Source organism: Littorina saxatilis, linkage group LG11, assembly GCF_037325665.1.
Source record: "Littorina saxatilis isolate snail1 linkage group LG11, US_GU_Lsax_2.0, whole genome shotgun sequence".
Taxonomy (NCBI): Eukaryota; Metazoa; Mollusca; class Gastropoda; order Littorinimorpha; family Littorinidae; genus Littorina; species Littorina saxatilis.
The window spans coordinates 24,114,005-24,136,504 of NC_090255.1; the positions used below are offsets into that span (position 1 = coordinate 24,114,005).

Sequence of the window (22,500 nt, forward strand, 5' to 3'; positions counted from 1 at the left end):
CCGGTCATGTCTTTCATTCATCCATTTTCTTCTGACAGAAAAAAAATAACACAAGGAAAAAATGAACACATGTAAATAGGATTAAAAGCAAACGGCAAGTTGGTGACAAATGTTACTGACCACCACGTGCGAATTTAAATTTGGGGTGGTGTCCTAGGTCTCCGGCATAAACACTAATTCATAAAAAAAATAAAACTCTTTATTTCATACGGTAAAGAAATTACCTTTCTGGCAATATATCTTGTTTTAATATAACTGGCCGCATCACAAAGATCTACAGCTAAATGTGTGCATGTAGTTTTTTTATGACGAGTAATGTAGATCAAATCCTGTGGAAATTGGTCGAAAGTCAATATTACAATCAACTACATGTACTTGGCTCACCCATACAAGCTTCAGTGTCAATACTCATTCCGCATTCAGAACTATTCTGTTCAAAGACGCTTGAGCGATTGAACATGTAAAACGCACTTGCACATGTTTAAATTTTGACTTTTTTCCTCAGACATTTTTTTTCTTTCCTCTGACATTTAATTTCTTAACCTCTCAAATTAGCGGAACCGAGAGCAATTCCCATGCCTGCTTTTTGCTACCTATTCTCTATGCACTGTCAATAATATGGTTTGAGGCGATTTAGTCGTTTGCTTACAAAAATAAGATATTTTTATTATCAGATCAGCTTTGCAAAGGAGATACTTACAAAAAAAAGTCCGATGCGTGGCGACAACTGCTATTTACTGAAAAGGAAGGAGATGAGAGAGAGAGGGGGGGGGGGGAAGGGGGGTGGTCCGGGGAGAAGTGGAGGGCAAAAAGGGACAGAGCCGATACGATTACGATGTTGAGGGGAGGGGGGACAGCAAATATTTGCATGCACGTGGTGGTCAGTAACAATCGTCACACGACTTGCCGTTTGCTTTTAATCCTATTCACATGTGTTCATCTTGTCCTTGTATTATTTTCTGTGGGTTTTTTTTTCTGTCAGAAGAAAATCGCTTTTCATGCATGAAGACGTGACGGGCTGGATAAAACATGTCTGAGTGAAACGTTATTCCTTTCAGAGTCCGACTTCGATTTTGTCTTCTTCTTTTTTTAACAATTCAACTTGATTTTATTTACATGAATTTCTCGCGAAAACATTTTTTTCAATGCTGGCAATGTCTTAGTGCGTGGTACCACATGTGGTGTCCAGCTCAAGTTATTTGTCTTAGCTTTAAATTCCGCGTGTGATGTTTGAAGTGGGCCTATTTGGACGAAGCTAAGTAGATGGAGAGTACGAGGCAGAGACTGTCAAGTGCTCTTACAAGAACCAGTCGGTCCGATCGAGTCAAGGTGTGATTTTCGCGTGCTACTTAATTAGGCTACACGCTTGTATTCTCAGCTCACAACTCCTCGCCAAATGGTGGCAAAAACTCTCAAAGGAAAAGTGACATCGCATGAGTCGGGAAGATCGTGGGAAAGAATTGAGACCTCAGAATAGGGTCCTTTTAATTAGATACGATAAACCAAAGCACAAAGAATACTACAACACAGCATTACGAGTATTTTTTGCACGTGGTCTGTTTCTCGTAAAGGCACACAATAAGGACGCCCCGGTGGCTTATAGCTACACGAAGCATCCGGTGAGCAACAAATAAAGTTTGGTCGCTAAAAACATGTCCGTACCGTCGTCAGCGAAGATTGCCTTATATGGACCACTGCCTAACATGGACCAATACATTTCTGGGTGGCCGAGTGGTAACGCACTTGCGCTCGGAAGCGAGAGGTTGCGAGTTCGACCCTGGGTCAGGGCGTTAGCAATTTTCTCCCCCCTTTCCTAACCTAGGTGGTGGGTTCAAGTGCTAGTCTTTCGGATGAGACGAAAACCCGAGGTCCCTTTGTGTACACTACATTGGGGAGTGCACATTAAAGATCCCACGATTGACAAAAGGGTCTTTTCTGGCAAAATTATACAGGCATAGATAAAAAAAATGTCCACCAAAATACCCGTGTGACTTGGAATAATAGGCCGTGAAAAGTATGATATGCGCCGAAATGGCTGCGATCTGCTGGCCGATGTGAATGCGTGATGTATTGTGTAAAACAAATTCCATCTCACACGGCATAAATAAATCCCTGCGCCTTGAATATGTGCGCGATATAAATTGCATAAAAAAATCCCTGCGCTTAGAACTGTACCCACGGAATACGCGCGATATTAACACCTATTGTGTTTTCAGCGTAGCAATAGGGTCCGATATTTAGACGAGACAAGTATAATACCGACGAGTCGAAGACGAGTCGCATTATACTTGTTCGAGTCTAAATATCGGACCCTATTGCTACGCTGAAAACACAATAGCGATTATATAGATGTTATGACCTTGATTTGTTGTTCCAAACTTACAAAATGACAGTTTTTGCGTCGATGCGTTGATCTCAGGTTTTGATAGCAGACAAACTTCTTACGCGCATCATGTTCGCGCAGGCATGCACACCGCTACACGCTTTCTGACTTTGGAAGAAAAACTGACTCCAAGTGCATTCGATTTCACAACACAGTTGTTGAAACAGCTTTTTAAGTTGTCAGTGTATGCTGTTGTCGATAGAAACATCGCCGTGGTACAGATGGGTAAACCGGAACCATGCGTCTTTGTTATCGACAATATGCTTTTGGATATTTAAGAAAAATGGCCGACTTCCGTAGCATTATGCTTTGATGATCGGAAGAGACCACAGCCCCCGAATTCCCCCACGTGTTCATCAGAATAGCTATATAAGCCTCATATTGATTGATTGATTCATTTCAGAAAACTAACGGCGCTGGAACGCTCAAAACAATTTCATTCGCTGTATTCAACCTCTATGGATAACTTGCACATGTCAAAGCAGTTGCAACATAGGTACATAGTTGTATAAGGTTAAGTGATAGATTTTGATTACCCTGTGGTTACCATGTTAATGATCTAGTATTTGATTATTGGCATGTCATGTTGTTTTATGTTTTTATCGAATGTTATGCTTGAGTGAATCTTTCTTAAAGGTTTGTTTGTGTGTTCACATAACTTAGCTCAGCTTGATAAGATTAGACAACATTTTGGATGAAATCCTTGAATTGGCAAGTCTCTGATAGTCATCATCTCTCTGACACCCCCCCCCCCCCCCCCCCGACTTTCCCGACTTAAATCTTCCCGATATTGTTGAAATTTAAAATACATGACAGTATTACCCAATTAGGTCTCCCCTGCGTTTAGTACTCACTGACACTGAAAGCCGAGAACATGATTATGCTCGAATATGAATGAGAAAATACATCGACGCACCAAAAATGAAAAGAGCGGTTACCGAAAACACTACGTGTCAATAATCACGCGTACCAGTGGTACTGTTTTCATAAAATGTTCTTCCAGATCTGTACCAAAGCATACTTACAGAGTTAGTCAACCCATGATGGTGTTGATATCACCGTATAAATATGTCTATGTTTCTGTCATCGTCCGCCACTTCTCAGTCAGTCATTCAATATGTCTGTCTGTCTGTCTGTCTGTCTGTCTGTCTGTCTGTCTGTCTGCCTGTCTGTCTGTCTGTCTGTCTCTCTGTCTGCGCGTCCGTCCGTCTGTATGTGTGTATGTGTCTCTCTCTTTCTCTCTCTTTTCCTGTCTGTCTGTATGTCTGTCTGTCTGTCTGTCTGTCTGACTGACTGTCTGTCTATCTGTCTGTCTGTAAGCCTGCCCGCCCGCCCGTCATTCCGTCCGTCTCTCTCTCTCTCTCTCTCTCTCTCTCTCTCTCTCTCTCTCTCTCTCTCTCTCTCTCTCTCTCTCTCTCTCTCTCTCTCTCGCTCTCTCTCTCTCTCTCTTATTTGAGAAACGATTCGGTCTGTGACTTCTTTAAATCGTATCTTGCTGACCGGACACAGTATGTCACTCTACAATGCCAGAATTCGTCTACTGCACTAATAAGACAAACCGGCACGGTGGCCTAGTGGTAAGGCGTCCGCCCTGTGATCGGGAGGTCGTGGGTCCCTATAACCCACGTACTGCCCATCTGCACTAGGAAACTGTTCTCTAATTCTTGCAACCGCACAAGCTGGTAAGGTGACCCTGATGTCTCTCCCAGCCATTTCCAGACCCACCGCACAAGCATGCGGTAAGCTACATACCGATACTGCCTGGAAAGAAAAACAAGCATACAGTATTAATGACAGTATCAATCAATCAATCAATATGAGGCTTATATCGCGCGTATTCCGTGGGTACAGTTCTAAGCGCAGGGATTTTAAAATTTTTTTTTTATGCAATTTATATCGCGCACATATTCAAGGCGCAGGGATTTATTTATGCCGTGTGAGATGGAATTTTTTGTACACAATACATCACGCATTCACATCGGCCAGCAGATCGCAGCCATTTCGGCGCATATCCTACTTTTCACGGCCTATTATTCCAAGTCACACGGGTATTTTGGTGGACATTTTTATCTATGCCGATACAATTTTGCCAGGAAAGACCCTTTTGTCAATCGTGGGATCTTTAACGTGCACACCCCAATGTAGTGTACACAAAGGGACCTCGGTTTTTCATCTCATCCGAAAGACATATAACGTGCGCCACACACAAGACCCTTTTGTCAATGGTGGGATCTTTAACGTGCACACCCCAATGTAGTGTACACGAAGGGACCTCGGCGTTTCGTCTCATCCGAAAGACTAGCACCCACCACCTAGGTTAGGAAAGGGGGGAGAAAATTGCTAACGCCCTGACCCAGGGTCGAACTCGCAACCTCTCGCTTCCGAGCGCAAGTGCGTTACCACTCGGCCACCCAGTCCACAGTACACAAAGTGTACAATCAGGATACTTGAAAACATTCCCCATATTGCTTTGCTCAGAATTAGCACATGCGAATAAATGAATTGTCTTGAAATAAAAATGAATATCTGACAATTAATTTTCATTTTTTTATTTTATTGTTATTTGTTTTTGCACATCTATGACATAAACCTATTTATAGTATCATGATTACAATTCTAAAAAAAAATTAACTTACTCATTAGCATCCTGTATAGCCCTCCCATACTGCTGGTTGTACCAGTGATAGCATGTCTCCAAGACATAGTGGTCCAAGCACACTGATCTGAAGCCAGGGTGGTCAGTGATGCAGCCCACCCCTGTGCTTACTGTCAGTGATTCCATTTCTGGAATTTCTTGACAACAGCGGCATTCTCGGATTGAGCCCATGCCTGCACAGTTTGCGCACTGACACCTGCACACACAAAATTTGATACAAGTTTAGTTCAAATTCTCTGCAGTCTACAAACTCACACAAAAAAATTGATCTACTAAGGCAGTAAAACAACTGAAATGGACAAATTCACAACCAATGGTAGTGACCATTATGTCTAGACAAAACCATAATAAATTGTTATTCCATTGGAACATTGGTATATTCATACGTGTACTGATTTGGCTAGTTTTAGTTTTGGGGACTGCTACTAGCAATGATTGAGTGGGCATACTGACTACTCAGTAGGATGATGTTTTGACTAAAATTATAATCAGGAATGCGCATCACTTTCTGGCATGCATGAATTGCATCAAGGGTAAAAGAAGACATCGCACAAACTTTACAAATTACTGACTGCAAAACAAGCTCTACCAGAATCGATTCTATAATAGGAATATATACGAGGAAGAGTCTCACAATCACTGAATCAGTGGTAGTTTCTTACCAGTTGGTGGACATCAAACGATCGAGAGACTCGCTAAAATCGTCTCTGTCGGGTGTTTCCTCAACCTCAGCATCGGACAGCTCAGGTTCAAACTGGTATGGTTGAAGATCGTGTTCATTCAAAACCTCAAAATCACTACTGTAGCACGATAGTTCCAGTGAAGAAACGCTGCTTGTTTCACTGTTTTCTTCATGGTCTGCCATGCCAATACAGCTGCTGACGTCACTGCGAGGGGAGATCAGCCATGGCTGCGTTTTAGATTCTTACTTCCCTTACCCTTAATTGCAGGTATGAAAACCCACTTTCATTGATCGATATCTATTAAACCAAAGGACTTTGCTTGCCAATATTTTGCATCTGGTACTATTTAGTAATGTTCTCTCAGCAGAATTTTTTTGACCGAGCAATGTGGTTGACCTTTAATACTTTGATTAGATACTGCTCCTTTTAGGTATGAAATGATAGCATGTGCATGTGTGTAGGTAAGCGAGCGCACGCTCGCGCGCGCGAGCATGTGTGTGTGTATATGTGTGCATGTGTGTGTGTGTGTGTGCGTGTGTGTGTGTGTGTGTGTGTGTGTGTGTGTGTGTGTGTGTGTGAGCTTGTGTGTGCGTGTGTGTGTATACGAGGGTGTGTGTGTGGATGTGTGTGTGTGTGTGTGTGTGTGTGTATGTGCGCAGTCTTTGCTTTCGTTTACAATTATTCTCTGTAGTATGTTCCAAGGACAGGTTGGAAGATTAGGCTAAGCCTAAAACCTTTATCCTTATGTAATAAAGTTCTGAGTTCTGAGTTCTGAGCTCTCTCTCTCTCTCTCTCTCTCTCTCTCTCTCTCTCTCTCTCTCTCTCTCTCTCTCTCTCTCTCTCTCTCTCTCTCTCTCTCTCCTTTGCTGGGCCGTCAAGGTGCAACTCTCTTCCTTCGAATGTTAAAACTAGCAAATCTGTAAATATCTTTAAATCTTCCTTAAAAAAACATCTAAACTGTTCTCTGTAAGTACACACCCACGGTGACATAATTATGTGAATCTTACAGTTCTGTCTAATGTATACTATATTAATATTACTATATAATTATATTCACGTCATATTACATATTAATAGCATATAGTATTCATATTGTTTTACTTCGTATATTTATTAGACTGTGTGTTTCGTGTGGCCGTGGTGCTTATGCCTATTTACTGTACATTTACATGTTATGCCTATATGATTTCATTATATTATGTTGGTTATATGCGTGCGGATGTGTTAGTGTGAATGTAAAGGGCACGTTGTAAGATTAGGCCCTTGGCTTAAAATGTTTACCATTTATGTCAATAAAATGTTCTAAGTCTAAGTCTAAGTCTCTCTCACTCTCTCTCTCTCTCTCTCTCTTCTCTCTCTCTCTCTCTCTCTCCTCTCTCTCTCTCTCTCTCTCTTCCTCTCTGTACACACTTAGCAAGAGAATGTAGGCGAAGGTTACCCTAAGCTGTCACTATGTTACTAATTGAAATCAGTGCTTTTTCAAGAGGCAATTGTTAAAGCAAGGTTTGTCATGAAAGACTGATGTAAAGGGCTTTCAAGTACATGATGAGAGAGCAGCAGACACAACAATTGCAATTCACTGTAAAGGATCCTACTTCATAGGTCACACATCATTGGTCCGGTTGAGTTGACCACCGTCGTCAGCTGGAAATGTTTATTGTCGCCGTGTTCCTGTCAAACCAACCGAGCTACACCCGTTTGTTCTTTTACACAAGGATTGTTAATTTATATGAATACAAGGTACAACTTGGCAAACTAAAACAAGTTAACTGTATTATGTCCATATGACGAGAATGAGTTCTGAATATACATTAAAATACTTTAGCCCGGGACAAACATTACTCTAAATGCAGACGCCTTCCAACGCATATAGATAGGAAACTGTTCCGTACCATTTTGGTTGGAATTAAATTGTTCTATTGTGGATAGTCACTATTATTCAGTTGCTCTGGATCGCACGCGATGGTCGGTTGGGCAGTCAGATATGTTTGTCAGTGCCAGACCTATTAAGTTAGGGGATGGTTGGAATACAACATAGTGTAGATATGCGGTTCGGAGGTCTATTCTACACGTCATAAAAAAGTAGGCACATGGGTTTTAGTTTTTTTTTTAATTATAACTAGTTTACGTCATTGAAACGACCAAATGGCTTGGAAGATTTTCTTATCTTTTCATCGTACCAAATCAACTTTGGGGAGGGGGTTGGGGTGCACATAAAAAATATTCTTACTCACACAAAAAAACTTAAAAAAATCAGAATTCGTTGCCCACTAGATGCTTTGTGTAGCAATAAGCCGTTGTTAACCCGTGATTTGTAAAAATGTAAAAAAAATAATTACAAATCACGGAGCGCGCCCCGCCAGTTGTAAAAACATTTTTACAAATCGCGGGGCGCGCCTCGCTATTTGTAAAAATGTTTTTACAAATCACGTTTTTGCGCCCGATATTTTCTTGTCATCCTCAAAGTCAAGGGACAAAAACGAAACCCCTTGACTTTAGGGGTATTGCGACTCTGTTAATTTTAAGATTGGTTTTTTTCTTCATTACTAGGATGTCCCATCATTGGGAAATTCCGGTCGCTTCCTCCCAGTGGAAAGCTAGCAGTGACAGAGTCGCACTACCCCAAAGTCAAGGGATCTATTAGTCCCGTTTCGCCGTTATCCCAATTCGCCCCCATCGCATTTTGGCGACATTTCTCAGGCCAAGTGTCATTTTACCACCATGTCATGTACCATTAGCTCCACATCCCATTTTGGCGCAATCCCGGATCGCCGTTATCCCATTTCGCCCCAATCCCAGTAGCTTAACATCCCAAGTCAAGGGATCTATTAGATTTCTAGATTGTCTCATCGCTGGAAGATTCGGGTCGCTTCTTCCCAATAAAAAGCTAGCAGCAACAGAGTCGCGCTACCCTTAAGTCAAGGGATCTATTGGATTTTTTTTATATTTTTTTTTCATTACTAGATTGCCCGAACGCTGCGAAAGTCGGGTCGCTTCCACCCAATGGAAAGCTAGCAGCAACAGAGTCGCACTATCCCCAAGTCAAGGGATATATTAGATTTTTTTTTTTCATTACTAGATTGTTCCATTGCTGGGAAATTCGGGTCGCTTCCTCCCAATGGAAAGCTAGCAGCAACTACAGAGTCGCGCTACCCCGAAAGTCAAGGGATCTATAAGATTTTTTTTCAGATTTGTTTTTCATTTATAGATTGTCCCATCGCTGGGAAATTAGGGTCACTTCCTCCCAGTGGAAAGCTAGCAGCAACCTAGTCGTGCTACCCCAAAGTCAAGGGATCTATTATATATATTTTTGTGTATGTATTTCTTGTCCCATCGCTTGCTAGCTTTCCACTGGGAGGAAGCGATCCGAATTTCTCAGCGATGGGACAAGAAAGACATGAAAAAAGAATTACATTTTTTGTTTAAATTTTTACAAATCACGGGTTAACAGGCGTCCTTATTGCGTGCCTTACGAGAAACAGATCGCGTGCAAAAAAACCACGTAATGCTGTGTAGTATTCTTTGTGCTTTGGTTTATCGTCTCTAATTGACCCTATTCTGAGGTCTAAATCTTTCCTATTATCTTTCCGACTCATGCAATGTCACTTTTCTTTGAGATGTTTTGCGAGGAGTTGTGAGCTGAGAATACAGGCGTGTAAGTAGAACGCAAAAATCACACCTTGACTCGATCGGACAGACTGGTTCATGTAAGAGCACTTGACAGTCTCTGTCTCTTATCCCCGGTAGGATCATAAAATCGTGGAATCTGCTGATGTTCGTACTCCCCATCTACTTAGCTTCGTCCAAATAGGCCCACTTCAAACATCACACGCGGAAGACACGACTTGAGCTGGACACCACAGTCATGTTCGAACCACGCACCAAGACACCACGCACCAGTCAGCATTGAAAACAATGTTTTCGCGAGAAATTGACATAAATAAAATCAATCTAAATTGTTAAAAATAAGAGAAAAAAGAAATCAAAGACGGACTCTTGAAGAAGTAACGTTTCACTCAGATATATTTTATCCAGCCGGTCATGTCTTTCATTCATCCCTTTTCTTCTGACAGAAATAAAATAACACAAGAGAAATGAACATATGTAAGTAGGATTAAAAGCAAACGGCAAGTTGTGTGAAAAATGTTACTGACCACCACGTGCATGCACATATTTGCTGCCCCCCCCCCCCCCCTCAACATCGTAATCGTATCGGCTCTGTATCCCTTTGCCCTCGACCTCTTCCCGAACACCTCCCCCCCCCCCCACCCCCTTCCTTTCTTTTTAGTAAATCCCCCCTCAGTCGGAGCGGCAGTTGTCACCACGCATTCGACTTCTTTTTTTTTTTTTTTAAATAGTATCTCCTTTACAAGCTGATCTGATAATAAAATATCTTATTTTTGTAAGCCCTTAGAAAAAATCTCCCTAGAAAGAAATGGGTTAAAGCATGATGCTATTAAAATATTGACGGGTGAATGCCGGCTACACAAACACACGTACCAAAGTACTCATCCTCCCCGAAGACGGAATGTGACCCCCAATGTGGTGGGAACTTAAAAGCGGTCACATACGCGTTTTTCTCCTAGGTACGGGGAGAACGCAGAAAAAGAAAAAGTAGAAGAATGGCCTTTCCGAGCATAATTATATAGCCAGTTAAACAATTTCATTATTTGTAGTTTCAGAGATATGGAGCTTCAAAGTACTGATCCTTATTTTCTGGGAGCATATTTCAGAAGCAGTTATAAATTACATCCAGTGATGCAGTCCACCTGACCTGATCGTGACCTATACTGCTGGCGCTGGTGGTCGGTCACATTACCTTTTCGGTCCACGGCGGGTTATGCAACACAAAGGTGCAGACAGGCCTCTTTTTCACCTAACCAAGGTTACGAATGTTAGTGACCTGATCGTGACCTACGCTGCCGGCGCCGTGTCTCGGTCACATCAATCAATCAATCAATCAATATGAGGCCTATATTGGGGCGGGGATATAGCTCAGTTGGTAGCGCGCTGGATTTGTATTCAGTTGGCCACTGTTAGCGTGAGTTCGATCCCAGGTTCGGCGGAAATTTATTTCAGAGTCAACTTTGTGTGCAGACTCTCTTCGGTGTCCAACCCCCCCCCCCCACCCCCCCGTGTACACTACATTGGGTGTGCACGTTAAAGATCCCACGATTGACAAAAGGGTCTTTCCTGGCAAAATTGCTTAGGCACAGCCGGTTAATAATTGTCTACCTATACCCGTGTGACTTGGAATAATAGGCCGTGAAAGGTAAATATGCGCCGAAATGGCTGCAATTACTGGCCGTATAAAATTTCATCTCACACGGCATTACTGCAGAGCGCCTAGAACTGTACCCACGGAATATGCGCGATATAAGCGTCATTGATTGATTGATTGATTGATATTGCTATTTCATATGTTACGTGGATTTCCATTGGTCAATTGGGCAAAACTGAGCTCAGTGCAAAAGTGATATCGACGACATTTCCTTTATTGCTTCCCCACTTCAAAAGCAAAAACACCTAAATTTAAAAACAAACAAATATATACACAAAGAAAAAAGCCAAGCACCCCCCTTCAATTTCGCAATGACTGATTTTTAAAGTTCTGGTATGGAAACAGTAAGTTCAGGAGCTCGGTTTGACAAATGTTATCGACAAGAGCAACTCTTTGGAAATAACATCACACAAGAAAACTCCAGTTTTGATTGGTTTTAATCGTGATTTGGTACCTTGCCAAAAAGTGACGTTTTAACCCTAAAACAGTACCCCTGATAAGTATGGAGCTGCAAGCTGAAAAAGACAGGTTTAGGTAAATGTGTCATGAAAAAAATGTAATTGAGAGTGCTCAGATGGCATACGCGATTCAAAAGTTCAATATCGAGTGAAACCCCCGCGTGCCCGGATGACGGCGTCAACCCTGCGTCTCATCCCTCCAGTCAAACGTCGGATCTGTTCACGGGTCACTTGCAACCACTCACGATGCAAAGCTGCCTCCAATTCACGTAATGTCTGCACAGGAGGCTGCAGAGCTTGTATACGACGCCCCAGGATGTCCCAAACATGCTCCAGCGGATTAAGATCTGGACTCATTGCCGGCCATGGGAGTGTTGTTACAGCGTTGTTCTGGAGGTAGTCCACTACTGCCCTGGATCGATGAGGCCTGGCGTTATCATCCATGTACACGGGTCTTGTGGCAAGTGGGTGGTTGTCAAAATGAGTAACGACAACAGGTTCCAGGACATGTCGCATATACTGATCACCCGTGAGGTTGCCACGTACGGTGACAAGGTCTAGCTTGCAGTCATGGGAAATGCAACCCCAAACCATGACTGACCCGCCACCGAATGGAACAGTTTGTCTGATGTTCCTGGGTGTATAGGCCGTGTTCCTGTGCCTCCATACCCTCAGTCGGCCGTCAGTGACATGGAGAAGGAATCTGCTTTCGTCCGACCAGTGGATCCTCCTCCACGTTCTCAGGTTCCATCTTTGCCGTAGCAGACACCATGCCAAGCGTCTTCTCTTGTGGTCATCTGTCAGTCGGGGACGCTTAATGACTCTTCGGGCTGCCATTCCTGCAGCTTTCAAGCGGTTTCGTACGGTCCTGGTTGACAGATGTCGATTTGGAAGCCATGCTCGTTTCAGGACGGTACTCGTTGAAAATGGCTCACGCCGAATTATTCGGAGAAAAGCTCGGTCTTCACGTTCTGACGTCACACGGGGTCGCCCTGACTGTGGACGGTCCTTCACAGCACCAGTCTGACGATGTTTGCGTACCAAACGGCTGATGACTGTGTAGTGGTAGCCAAGTTGACGACCAATCGCTTTGAAGGATGCTCCTGTAGCATGCATTCCTATAATCTGCCATCGGATCGCCTCTGATAATCGTCTTCTCGCCATGTTCACAGAGAATGTTTGCAAATTGTCGTCGCCCAGTGTTAAATACAGAAATTTGCAGCGTGAGCATACTGCCTTTTTTAACATTCATGGGTTGCATGCTGCACGTGCTTCTCACAGGCAGTGGCGACACAATCTTGACGCGTGAACTTCCCAACCTTATTATGGAAACCCATGTATGTCATTACGAAGAAAAAAAATGGTAAAACAAATTTGACTCAATTATTATCACAAATTCATTCGGGGGGTGCTTGGCTTTTTTCTTTGTGTATATATGAAAATGTAATGATCCCAGAATTTAGTTGATCAAGTGACTAAAGACTTTTTGAAAGAAAAGCCATTTTGAAATACTGAAAAGTCAATCAATCAATCAATCAAAGTACAAGAAAAGAGAGAACAAAAAGAAATAATAATCAGAGGGAGGGATATGGAACAGCCAAAACTGAGACAAATACTTTTGTAATTTCTTTAATCAATCAATCAATCAATGACGCTTATATCGCGCATATTCCGTGGGTACAGTTCTAGGCGCTCTGCAGTGATGCCGTGTGAGATGAAATTTTATACGGCCAGTAATTGCAGCCATTTCGGCGCATATTTACCTTTCACGGCCTATTATTCCAAGTCACACGGGTATAGGTAGACAATTATTAACTGTGCCTAAGCAATTTTGCCAGGAAAGACCCTTTTGTCACTCGTGGGATCTTTAACGTGCACACCCAATGTAGTGTACACGGGGGGAGGGTTCGGACACCGAAGAGAGTCTGCACACAAAGTTGACTCTGAAATAAATTTCCGCCGAACCTGGGATCGAACTCACGCTGACAGCGGCCAACTGAATACAAATCCAGCGCGCTACCAACTGAGCTATATCCCCGCCCTAGGCAAGTAAATACAAAATGTCCAAAGAATTAGCAATATATCTAACATTGACAGACTGTGTGATGATATCTTCGACCTCCGGTCTCGATTTTGATATCACTGTCAAAACAGACCATAGCAGAAGATATCATCACACAGTCCGTCAATATTGGGTAATATCGCGCGTATTCCGTGGGTACAGTTCTAAGCGCAGGGATTTTTTTTATATTTAAAAAAAAAATTGTTTATGCAATTTATATCGCGCACATATTCAAGGCGCAGGGATTTATTTATGCCGTGTGAGATGGAATTTTTTTTACACAATACATCACGCATTCACATCGGCTAGCAGATCGCAGCCATTTCGGCGCATATCCTACTTTTCACGGCCTATTATTCCAAGTCACACGGGTATTTTGGTGGACATTTTTATCTATGCCTATACAGTTTTGCCAGGAAAGACCCTTTTGTCAATCGTGGGATCTTTAACGTGCACACCCCAATGTAGTGTACACGAAGGGAACTCGGTTTTTCGTCTCACCCGAAAGACTAGCACTTGAACCCACCACCTAGGTTAGGAAAGGGGGGAGAAAATTGTTAACGCCCTGACCCAGGGTCGAACTCGCAACCTCTCGCTTCCGAGCGCAAGTGCGTTACCACTCGGCCACCCAGTCCTTGACTTCGGTCCACAGTGGGTTATGCAACACACTGGCGCAGGCAGGTCTCTTTTTAACCTGACCAAAGCTGCGAATGTTAGTCAAATCAAATTTATTGTTTTTTGGGGTCCCGCCAACCACTTTGGGTCACATCATGACCAAAATCACACGAATGTTAGTGACCTGATCGTGACCTAATGAGTAATAAATATAGAATGTGTAGAAATACCACACAACTACCTAAGGTCGGACCCAAACTACTACAAAGTCACACACAAACACCAATAGTTAGGACACAACTACCTAAGGTCGGACCCAAACTACTACAAAGTCACACACAAACACCAATAGTTAGGACACAACTACCTAAAGTCAGACCCAAACTACTACAAAGTCACACACAAACACCAATAGTTAGGACACACCTACCTAAGGTGGGCAAGAGTTCACACACAAATACTTATCAGGTCGCACCCAAACTACTAACAATTATACAAGGGCAGGTAAGACATACTATATCCTGAGTTATCTCTCTTGGAAATTACTATAAACCCCAGCTCTAATTATAGGATCTTAGGGGACTTTTTCTAACTCTAAGCTCTCAAATAACTATCATACATACTAAACAATGTAAGATGGTAGAGCACGTGGCCAAATTAATTTGCGGCGACCAGGGTTCGAACATGCAACCGTATGAATACAAGTCCAAGGCGCTACCACTGCGCCAAGAAGGTCGCCGTACACTGCTTAGTCCATTATGACCGTATTTAAACTGCCACAACTTCTTTATTTTGCATAGGAACAATATTGTTCTTATATCAAATTAGGTATTTGGTTGTAGACCATGGCGCTTTGAGGTAATTGCTTTGGTATGATAAGATAAAGCGCGGCCGGTATAAATAGCCAAATTTCATTTTCATTCAAACAGATACACAAAGAGATGGAGAGAGATACAGAGAGGGAAATGAACAATTTGGAGCGCCCACTCGAATCTGAGCGTATTTGGGGCGGCTGGTCACAATTTATTGACACCAGGGACCCGTTTTCTGTTATGGAGCAACCAATATTGCCTCCCCAATCCGGGATTCGAACCAGCGCAATGCGCTAACAGACTTCGCTTCTTGTCCCCACTAAGGGAAAGAAAGAGAGATAATAATACAACTTCTGTTTCGACTCAGGCCACATTTCGGGGCTTTACTCCGGGTTCTCCAGTCTGCTCCCCCCTCAAAAATATTCTCAAAAAAATTAATGTTTACTAGGTTGGGTCTGGTGCACTCCAAAGTTGCGAGTTTGCCTTTGCTGAGAGGGCTGCCCAAAATACTGAACTAATTTTCAGTCCCTTTTAAGTATAATTCTCTTTAAATATTGTAATTATTGTATTTAAATTGCATAGATGTAATCTACATACTCTTCTGAATAATTTGATATAAGAACAATCTTGTTCCGATGAAAAATAAAAAAGTTGTGGCAGTTTAAAAACGGTCATTATGGACTAAGCAGTGTACTTGAATAAATTCATTATAATTTCCAAGCGAGATAACTCATGATATAGTATGTCTTGCTACTGACAGTAAGAAAACACGAGTTACCTGCCCTTGTATAATTGTTAGTAGTTTGGGTGGGAACCGTTGGCATTTGGGTGTGAACTCTTGCCCAATGTACTAACTATTGGTGTTTGTGTGTGACTTTGTAGAAGTTTGGGTCCGACCTTAGGTAGTTGTGTGCGACTTTTACACACAAATTCTGCACACAAATGCCAAGGTACCCTTATAACCACCTCTGTGTGTGTGTGTGTGTGTGTACTGTGTGTGTGTGCGTGTGTGTGTTTGTGTGTGTGTGAGTGTGTGTGTGTACGTGCGTGCGTGCGTGCATGCGTGCGTGTGTGAGAGTTTGTCTGTTTGTCTGTCTGTATATATATGTCTGTCTATCCTCCTGTCTGAGAGAGAGAGAGAGAGAGAGAGAGAGAGAGAGAGAAAGTGAGAGAGAGAGTGAGAGAGAGAGAGAGAGAGATAGGGAGAGAGCTAGAGAGACAGACAGACAGACAGACAAACAGACAGACAGACAGACATCTGTTATCTGTCTGTCTGTCTCTCTGTTTGACTGTCTGTCTGTCTGTCTGTGTGTCTGTGTGTATGCCTGCCTGGCCGCCTGTCTTATCTGCCTTGCGGTCTGGTTGTCTTTTTCTCCGTTGGTTCTGACATGGTAACGAGGGCAACAAACTTCAAGTCAATGAAAATCTGTCTCGTGAATACCTGTCTGACGAGAAAGCTGACGAAAGACGACGACTTGTCCAATATGGCCGTCAGTTCATTTTCCCACCATGGACTCAGTCTTCTCTCTGTAAGAAAGAGAGACAAAAAAACTCTGATAGCGCCCGAGAAACAGATGTACTGGAATTCTAGTTGTTGACCGAACTAGTTTTAATGCCATAAACCAGAGTAAAGTGTACTGAACCGTGTGCAGAATTGACTGGCGCAGTGGCCTAGTGGACAAGACATCGACATCATAATCGGAAAGTCGTGAGTTCAAATCCCGGCCGCGGCTGCCTGGTGGGTTAAGGGTGGAGATTTTTCCGACCTCCCAGGTCAACTTATGTGCAGACCTGCTAGTACATTATCCCCCTTCGTGTGTACACGCATATCCTTGGCACTAAGGGTAATGAATAAGACCTTATTTTTAAAATAAGGGCTTATTTTTTATGGCCTTATTTTTGTACGGTCATATTGGAAATAAGGCCTTAAAAAAATAAGGCCTTATTTTGTTAAGGCTTTATTTTTGCGCCTCTCAGTTGTAGTATGCTGGTACACAGAGAGAGCGGCGTTAGAGAGAGAGAGAGAGAGACGCAGACGCAGACGCAGACGCAGACGCAGATAGTTTATTCAATAGGCCATAGCCCCTTATGAAGGGGTGTGAACAAACGGTTCACATTGCATATAAATTAAACTCAACAGGTGCACACAAAAAAGGTACAACATAATAATCGCACAACACATACATTATACGGCATTTAACTAGGAGGTTACAACATCTCTTAATTTAAAGGCTTTATACAATTACAGGGATACATTTCTTGAGGTGATGCTAAAAGCAAGCTGAGTCGGAAAATGCTTGGGTTCTTATAATATTTAAATGGGATCAAATTTTCTCTTAATTTGTTATAGTATGGACAACACAAAACAAAATGGACTTCATCTTCTTGGTTTTGTTTACAAAGAGGACACATCAAATCATCGGCATTATGTTTTCTATATCGGTAAGCATGCACTGCAATTTCTGAAATGCCGAATCGAAACCTGGTCATAATAAACTTTAAATGCCTATCCATATTCGACAAAAGATAGGGTTTAATGTCATGTACAGTGCAAAATGTCCGATAAACAGCAAGTCTATCACTATTTTGCATATGATAATCCCACTCTTGCCATCTGCAATCGACCAACCTTTCCCTAAAAACACGCAAAAAATATTTTTCATTAACAACGCCCTGATTCCACCACACAAAACCAAAACCGTACTCATACAATTTACAACGGACACCTGAGGCCCAGTTCGTTTTACCACTTTCATCCATTTTATACAACATTTCATAGGATTTACGAGGAAGTCTGTGCGCCTCCATCTTTAACAATTTCAACCAGTAGCTAATGCATCTTAAAATAGAATTCAAATATATCGGATATCTGTTTGTCTCGCCATATACAAGATCATTAGGTGTTCGCATTCGAACTCCTAAGAACTTCTTCAGTGCAAATAAATGGACTTTTTCACACTGCAGAGCAGCCTTATATCCAGTCCCCATATCTCGGCACCATACTGTACTAGTGGCTGTTTCTTGGGAATCAAACAAATTCAAAAAAACATTCAAACTATTATTATTAAGCACAGATAATCTTTGTATAATACACATCAGAGCATTTTTGGCCCGGCTTGAGAGATCGCAACAGGCAGCAGTAAAACTAAGTCGAGTTGAAAACAATATTCCTAAATACTTATACACGTTTACAACAGGTAATATATCACCCCCATATGTCCATCTTTCCCTTGCACTCAAATATCCACCCTTCCTAAACACAATAATGTTACTTTTACTCATGTTTACCTTTAAATGAAGAGAAGACACTGTCCTGCGTAAATTATTTAACTGAGTCTGTAGACCCACAACTGTCTCTGATAACAACAATAAATCATCAGCAAGCAAAAGAATAAACAATTCCAAATAATCATCAGTAAATGTGGCACCATGTCTTCCATTCTCAATTATCTCAAGTGCTAACTCATTAATAAAGAGAGAAAATAAAACTGGGCTACATACATCGCCCTGTTTAACACCAAATGTACAATTAATATAATCCGTAAACTTTGCTCCACATCTCACTTTTATTTTTACATTATCATACATACTCTTCACACACCTAAAGAGTTTCCCTTTTATTCCGTTTTTTAACAGAATTGGCCAGAGCAAAGCTCTATTGATGGAATCAAACGCTTTCTCAAAATCTATAAAGGCAACATACAGCTTACGATTCAAAGAAAATTGTTTCTGTACAAAGGCCAAAAGTGTAAACATATGATCAATAGTGGAATAATTCTTCTTAAAACCAGCTTGATATTCCCCCGTACTGTTATTACATTCAATCCATTCTTGCAACCTGTTATTAATCACAGTACTATAGACCTTGCTACTAACATTACACAGCGAAATTCCACGATAATTATTTGGATCATTCACATCGCCTTTCTTAAACAAAGGGATAACAATGGACTCTGTCCAGCTTTCTGGAAATACACCCTTGGAAAACAAAAAATTAAACAAGTGTACCAAAAAGTCAATCCCCGGAGAAAAAACATTTTTCAACAGTTCTCCTATTATTCCATCAGGCCCAGCAGACTTTTGAGGTTTTAACTTTCTCATTGCAATCAAAACCTCTTTTTTTGAAATAGGACGATTCAAAATACCTTCATCGTCTTCATATTCTATTTCTTCAGTCTCAATTACCTCTTTTTCCAATAATACTTTGAAATGCTGAAACCAGGTATCAACTGGTATGTTGTTCTTTATTTGTTTTTGTTTTGAGGATAATTTATGCATTATATTCCAAAATTCTTGTTGATCGTTTACAGATTCAATAAGGTTTTGTAATGTCAAATCATTATACAATCTTTTCTTTCTTTCTAACATGTTTTTATATTCCCGTCTGGCTAAACAATAAACATTGCGAGCGTGAATGTCTTCAGGCTGATTACATAGAGCTTAAACAATGACCACGAGTTGATTACTGGAAAATAAACCACGAGTGGGTATTTGCAGCCGCTTGGTAATTCACGAGTGTGCGGAGCACACGAGTGAATTACCAAGCGGCTGCAAATACCCACGAGTGGTTTATTTTCCAGTAATCAACGAGTTGTCATTGTTTAAGCTATTTATACAACGACCAACACGGGTCGAACATGCAGTCATGCAGACGACATTTTGTACGCAATTTCATTTCAGCCTAATCACTCAGAGTGTCAAATGCGCGTCATTCAAATAGTCCCTATTCTTTTACTTTATTCTTAGTCTCCGACTCGTCGGCATTATACTTGTCTCGTCTAAATATCGGACCCCATTGCTACGATTAAAACACAATAGCGTTTATATAGCTATTCTGACATTACATTCTGTGTTAAAATCATGTTTTTGTCAGCAACAAGGACCAGAATGGTCCATGTCGTTGATTGCAGACGACGGTTCCCTTTCCGCATGAAGCCACGGAAATAACCGAACATTGAAAAACCCACGGACATGTATTACGGAGAAAACTCGGGATAACCGGATGTTTAGCATTACGTCAATATGCTAGGAATCCTATGACGTCATGACGTATCATACTTGCCTACGTAGATTGTATACATGTTCGAAAGTCTGACTGTTGTGAATTCGCGTGGTGAAGACTGCGGTAAATCTGTAGATGATAAGAGAACAAGGATTGTCTCAGAAGAAACGACTAAATGTTTCAGACCGGTAACTTCATTTCAACATTGCACTATATAATGGACGTTCTATGTGACAGGAGAGTTTGCTGATTTTGTGTTAAACATTGGAGAGATCGTCTGCTAGAATCAGAGATAGGTCGCTTCAGATTGCAGCTTCTGGAAATTTGCAAGGTTTGTTGCCTGTTAAAGAACTGGATTTTACACGTAATGTATGTCATGTAGGCTACAGTAAGCAACAACAAAAACACACACAAAGCAAATGGCATTGTCTGTCGACTAGGCATACACGTCAGCCATTGTTGTTACAGTTTTGAGTCAACATTGTACGTATTCTTCCGCAACAGGGTCCAATCGTCTGGGTTTCAAATGTTCTAAAAATAAATTCTAGTGTTGATTATTTTTTAGCCCTCTTTATTCTTACTTCGAATAATCCACGTGTGATTTTTGGGTTTAATCAAAGTAGTTCGTTCTAATTTCTCACTTGTCTAAAAATAATCAATTAGATTTAATCCACCCCTCGGTTGCATTGCAGGAGTTGTATAAATCTACTTAACAACCTCCACACATTTTTTCGGGTTATTCTACACTCTTGATCGAACCAATCATCCGATTTATTATTTGACTTCAAATAAATTCTTTTCTTCATGCAGTCAGCACTTTCTTTAACACAAGTGTTAAATAATTCCAAAGCTCCATTCATATCAGATTCAATCATATTTTGGGCAGACTCTAACCTTGCACACATATCATCTGCACACATCAAATTCACATACGTTCCTGCCTTCTTGCTGTCCCACACATACTTTTCAATAAAGCAGTCTGCATTCTCACGCATATCATGATAAACATTATCACATGGGAACGTAACATGCAATTCAACTGGCATATGATCTGACTCAATCCGGCCAGCCACCAACAATTAGCTCGAAGACAGAGTGATTGCAAATAAATCATTAGACAGCAAAAAATAATCATTAACACTACTCCCCCTCTCTGACATGTAGGTAAAACAGCCCTGCAAATCCCCATTACACACACCATTAAGAATACACAGTCCAAGTGCAGTGCACATATTTAACAAATATTTACCATAACTATTCAATATCTGATCTTGTGATTTTCGATTCCCGCAAACTGACTGACTTTTGTGCAATAAATCAAAAACATCATGATCTTGTAATACAGGCTGGGACATATTGGCTGTTCTGCTATTCAGGTCACCCGACAACACGACATAAACATCACCTTCTGTCAACAAACATTCAGTCAAACATTCTTCTAATAGAGAAACACCATTATCCAGATCAAAAAACGAGTAATACGGCGAGCCCTCGGGCGGAACATAAGCACACACATACAAAATATCCTTAGAAATTCCAAAGAGGATTTTATCAAGGATAAAAACAATGAAGTTAGAACATTCAACATCAAGTTTACGCACAAAGGGAGCAAACTCATTTCTTATTAGGCACAATACACCGCCTGACCGTCGGCCCTGCTTGGTAAACTTCACTGCGGGTTTAACAAAAAGTGAATAACCATCAAAAACAGTTGACGTAAATTCATCCATAAACGTTTCTACAAGGCAAACAAAATCGAAACTCCCTACATAATTTACGAATTCTGTGTCAGTTAATTTGGAGTACAAGCCGTTAACATTCCACTGTAAAAAGGAAAAGGGCTTATTCACACTTCCAGTGACTTTACAGCTACTAACATTTGTTGTGTGTTCGACTTTTTCTTTTTCTTTTACAACACGCATGTCTAGGTTTGCTGTCAGAATAGGATTCTTATCTGACCCCTGACCCACTGTGTCATTCACACTCGCACTGCTTTCACTGTCACAGTTTACCGACACGCTGTCGTCAACATTGTTATCGCAAACACAGTCCGTTTTTCCACGTGCGCTCACCGCGTTGTCCAAAACAACAGGTAACACCGGTGTCTTTCGGATGTCCGCACTATTCTCACGTGCGAAATACTGCTTAGCCCCAGTCACTACACTGTCACAACAATGGGCACGAGCTTCCCTTACACGTTGTAAAGCCGGTGTCACTTTTGTATGAGTTCCCTTTGCACTATGACTCCCCGGACAAATCAAAAACTTACTAGCTGAAGTTTTCATTGGGGGCCGGCCGAGGCCCTATTTCTGTTCATGCAGACGATCGTCTTTATCAACCACACATTTCTTCCCATTGATGACTAGGTGGTCGTATATCATTGTCGCCTTCTTGCCATCTTTCTGAGCCGCCTTCAGATGTGGAGTGAGCTTCTTCCTGATGTCTCTCACACGTTGAGAGAAATCTTCACCAATGAAAATGTTGCTGCCTTTGAGCTTTCGTTTTGCTTTAAGAATCTGCTCCTTGTCTTTGTAGAAGCAACATCTAG

At 41.6% G+C, this 22,500-nt stretch overlaps 2 protein-coding genes across 2 annotated transcripts in view; both read right to left on the reverse strand.

Annotated features, from left to right (window-relative positions):
• LOC138980072 (N-acylethanolamine-hydrolyzing acid amidase-like) overlaps window positions 1-22,500 on the reverse strand; it is a 92,600-nt gene that overhangs the window by 62,812 nt on the left and 7,288 nt on the right. Inside the window, exon 6 of the mRNA XM_070352874.1 lies at window positions 16,392-16,477. Within this exon, the coding sequence (XP_070208975.1) occupies window positions 16,392-16,477 (86 nt within the window). The remainder of the gene's footprint in view (window positions 1-16,391; window positions 16,478-22,500) is intronic.
• Window positions 3,847-6,272, reverse strand: LOC138980071 (uncharacterized). Its single transcript, XM_070352873.1, has 3 exons — window positions 5,702-6,272; window positions 5,020-5,235; window positions 3,847-4,144 (listed from the first exon to the last, which is right to left on the reverse strand). Exons 1-3 carry the CDS (start codon window positions 5,902-5,904, stop codon window positions 3,955-3,957), a joined length of 609 nt encoding a protein of 202 aa, XP_070208974.1. The 5' UTR covers window positions 5,905-6,272; the 3' UTR covers window positions 3,847-3,954.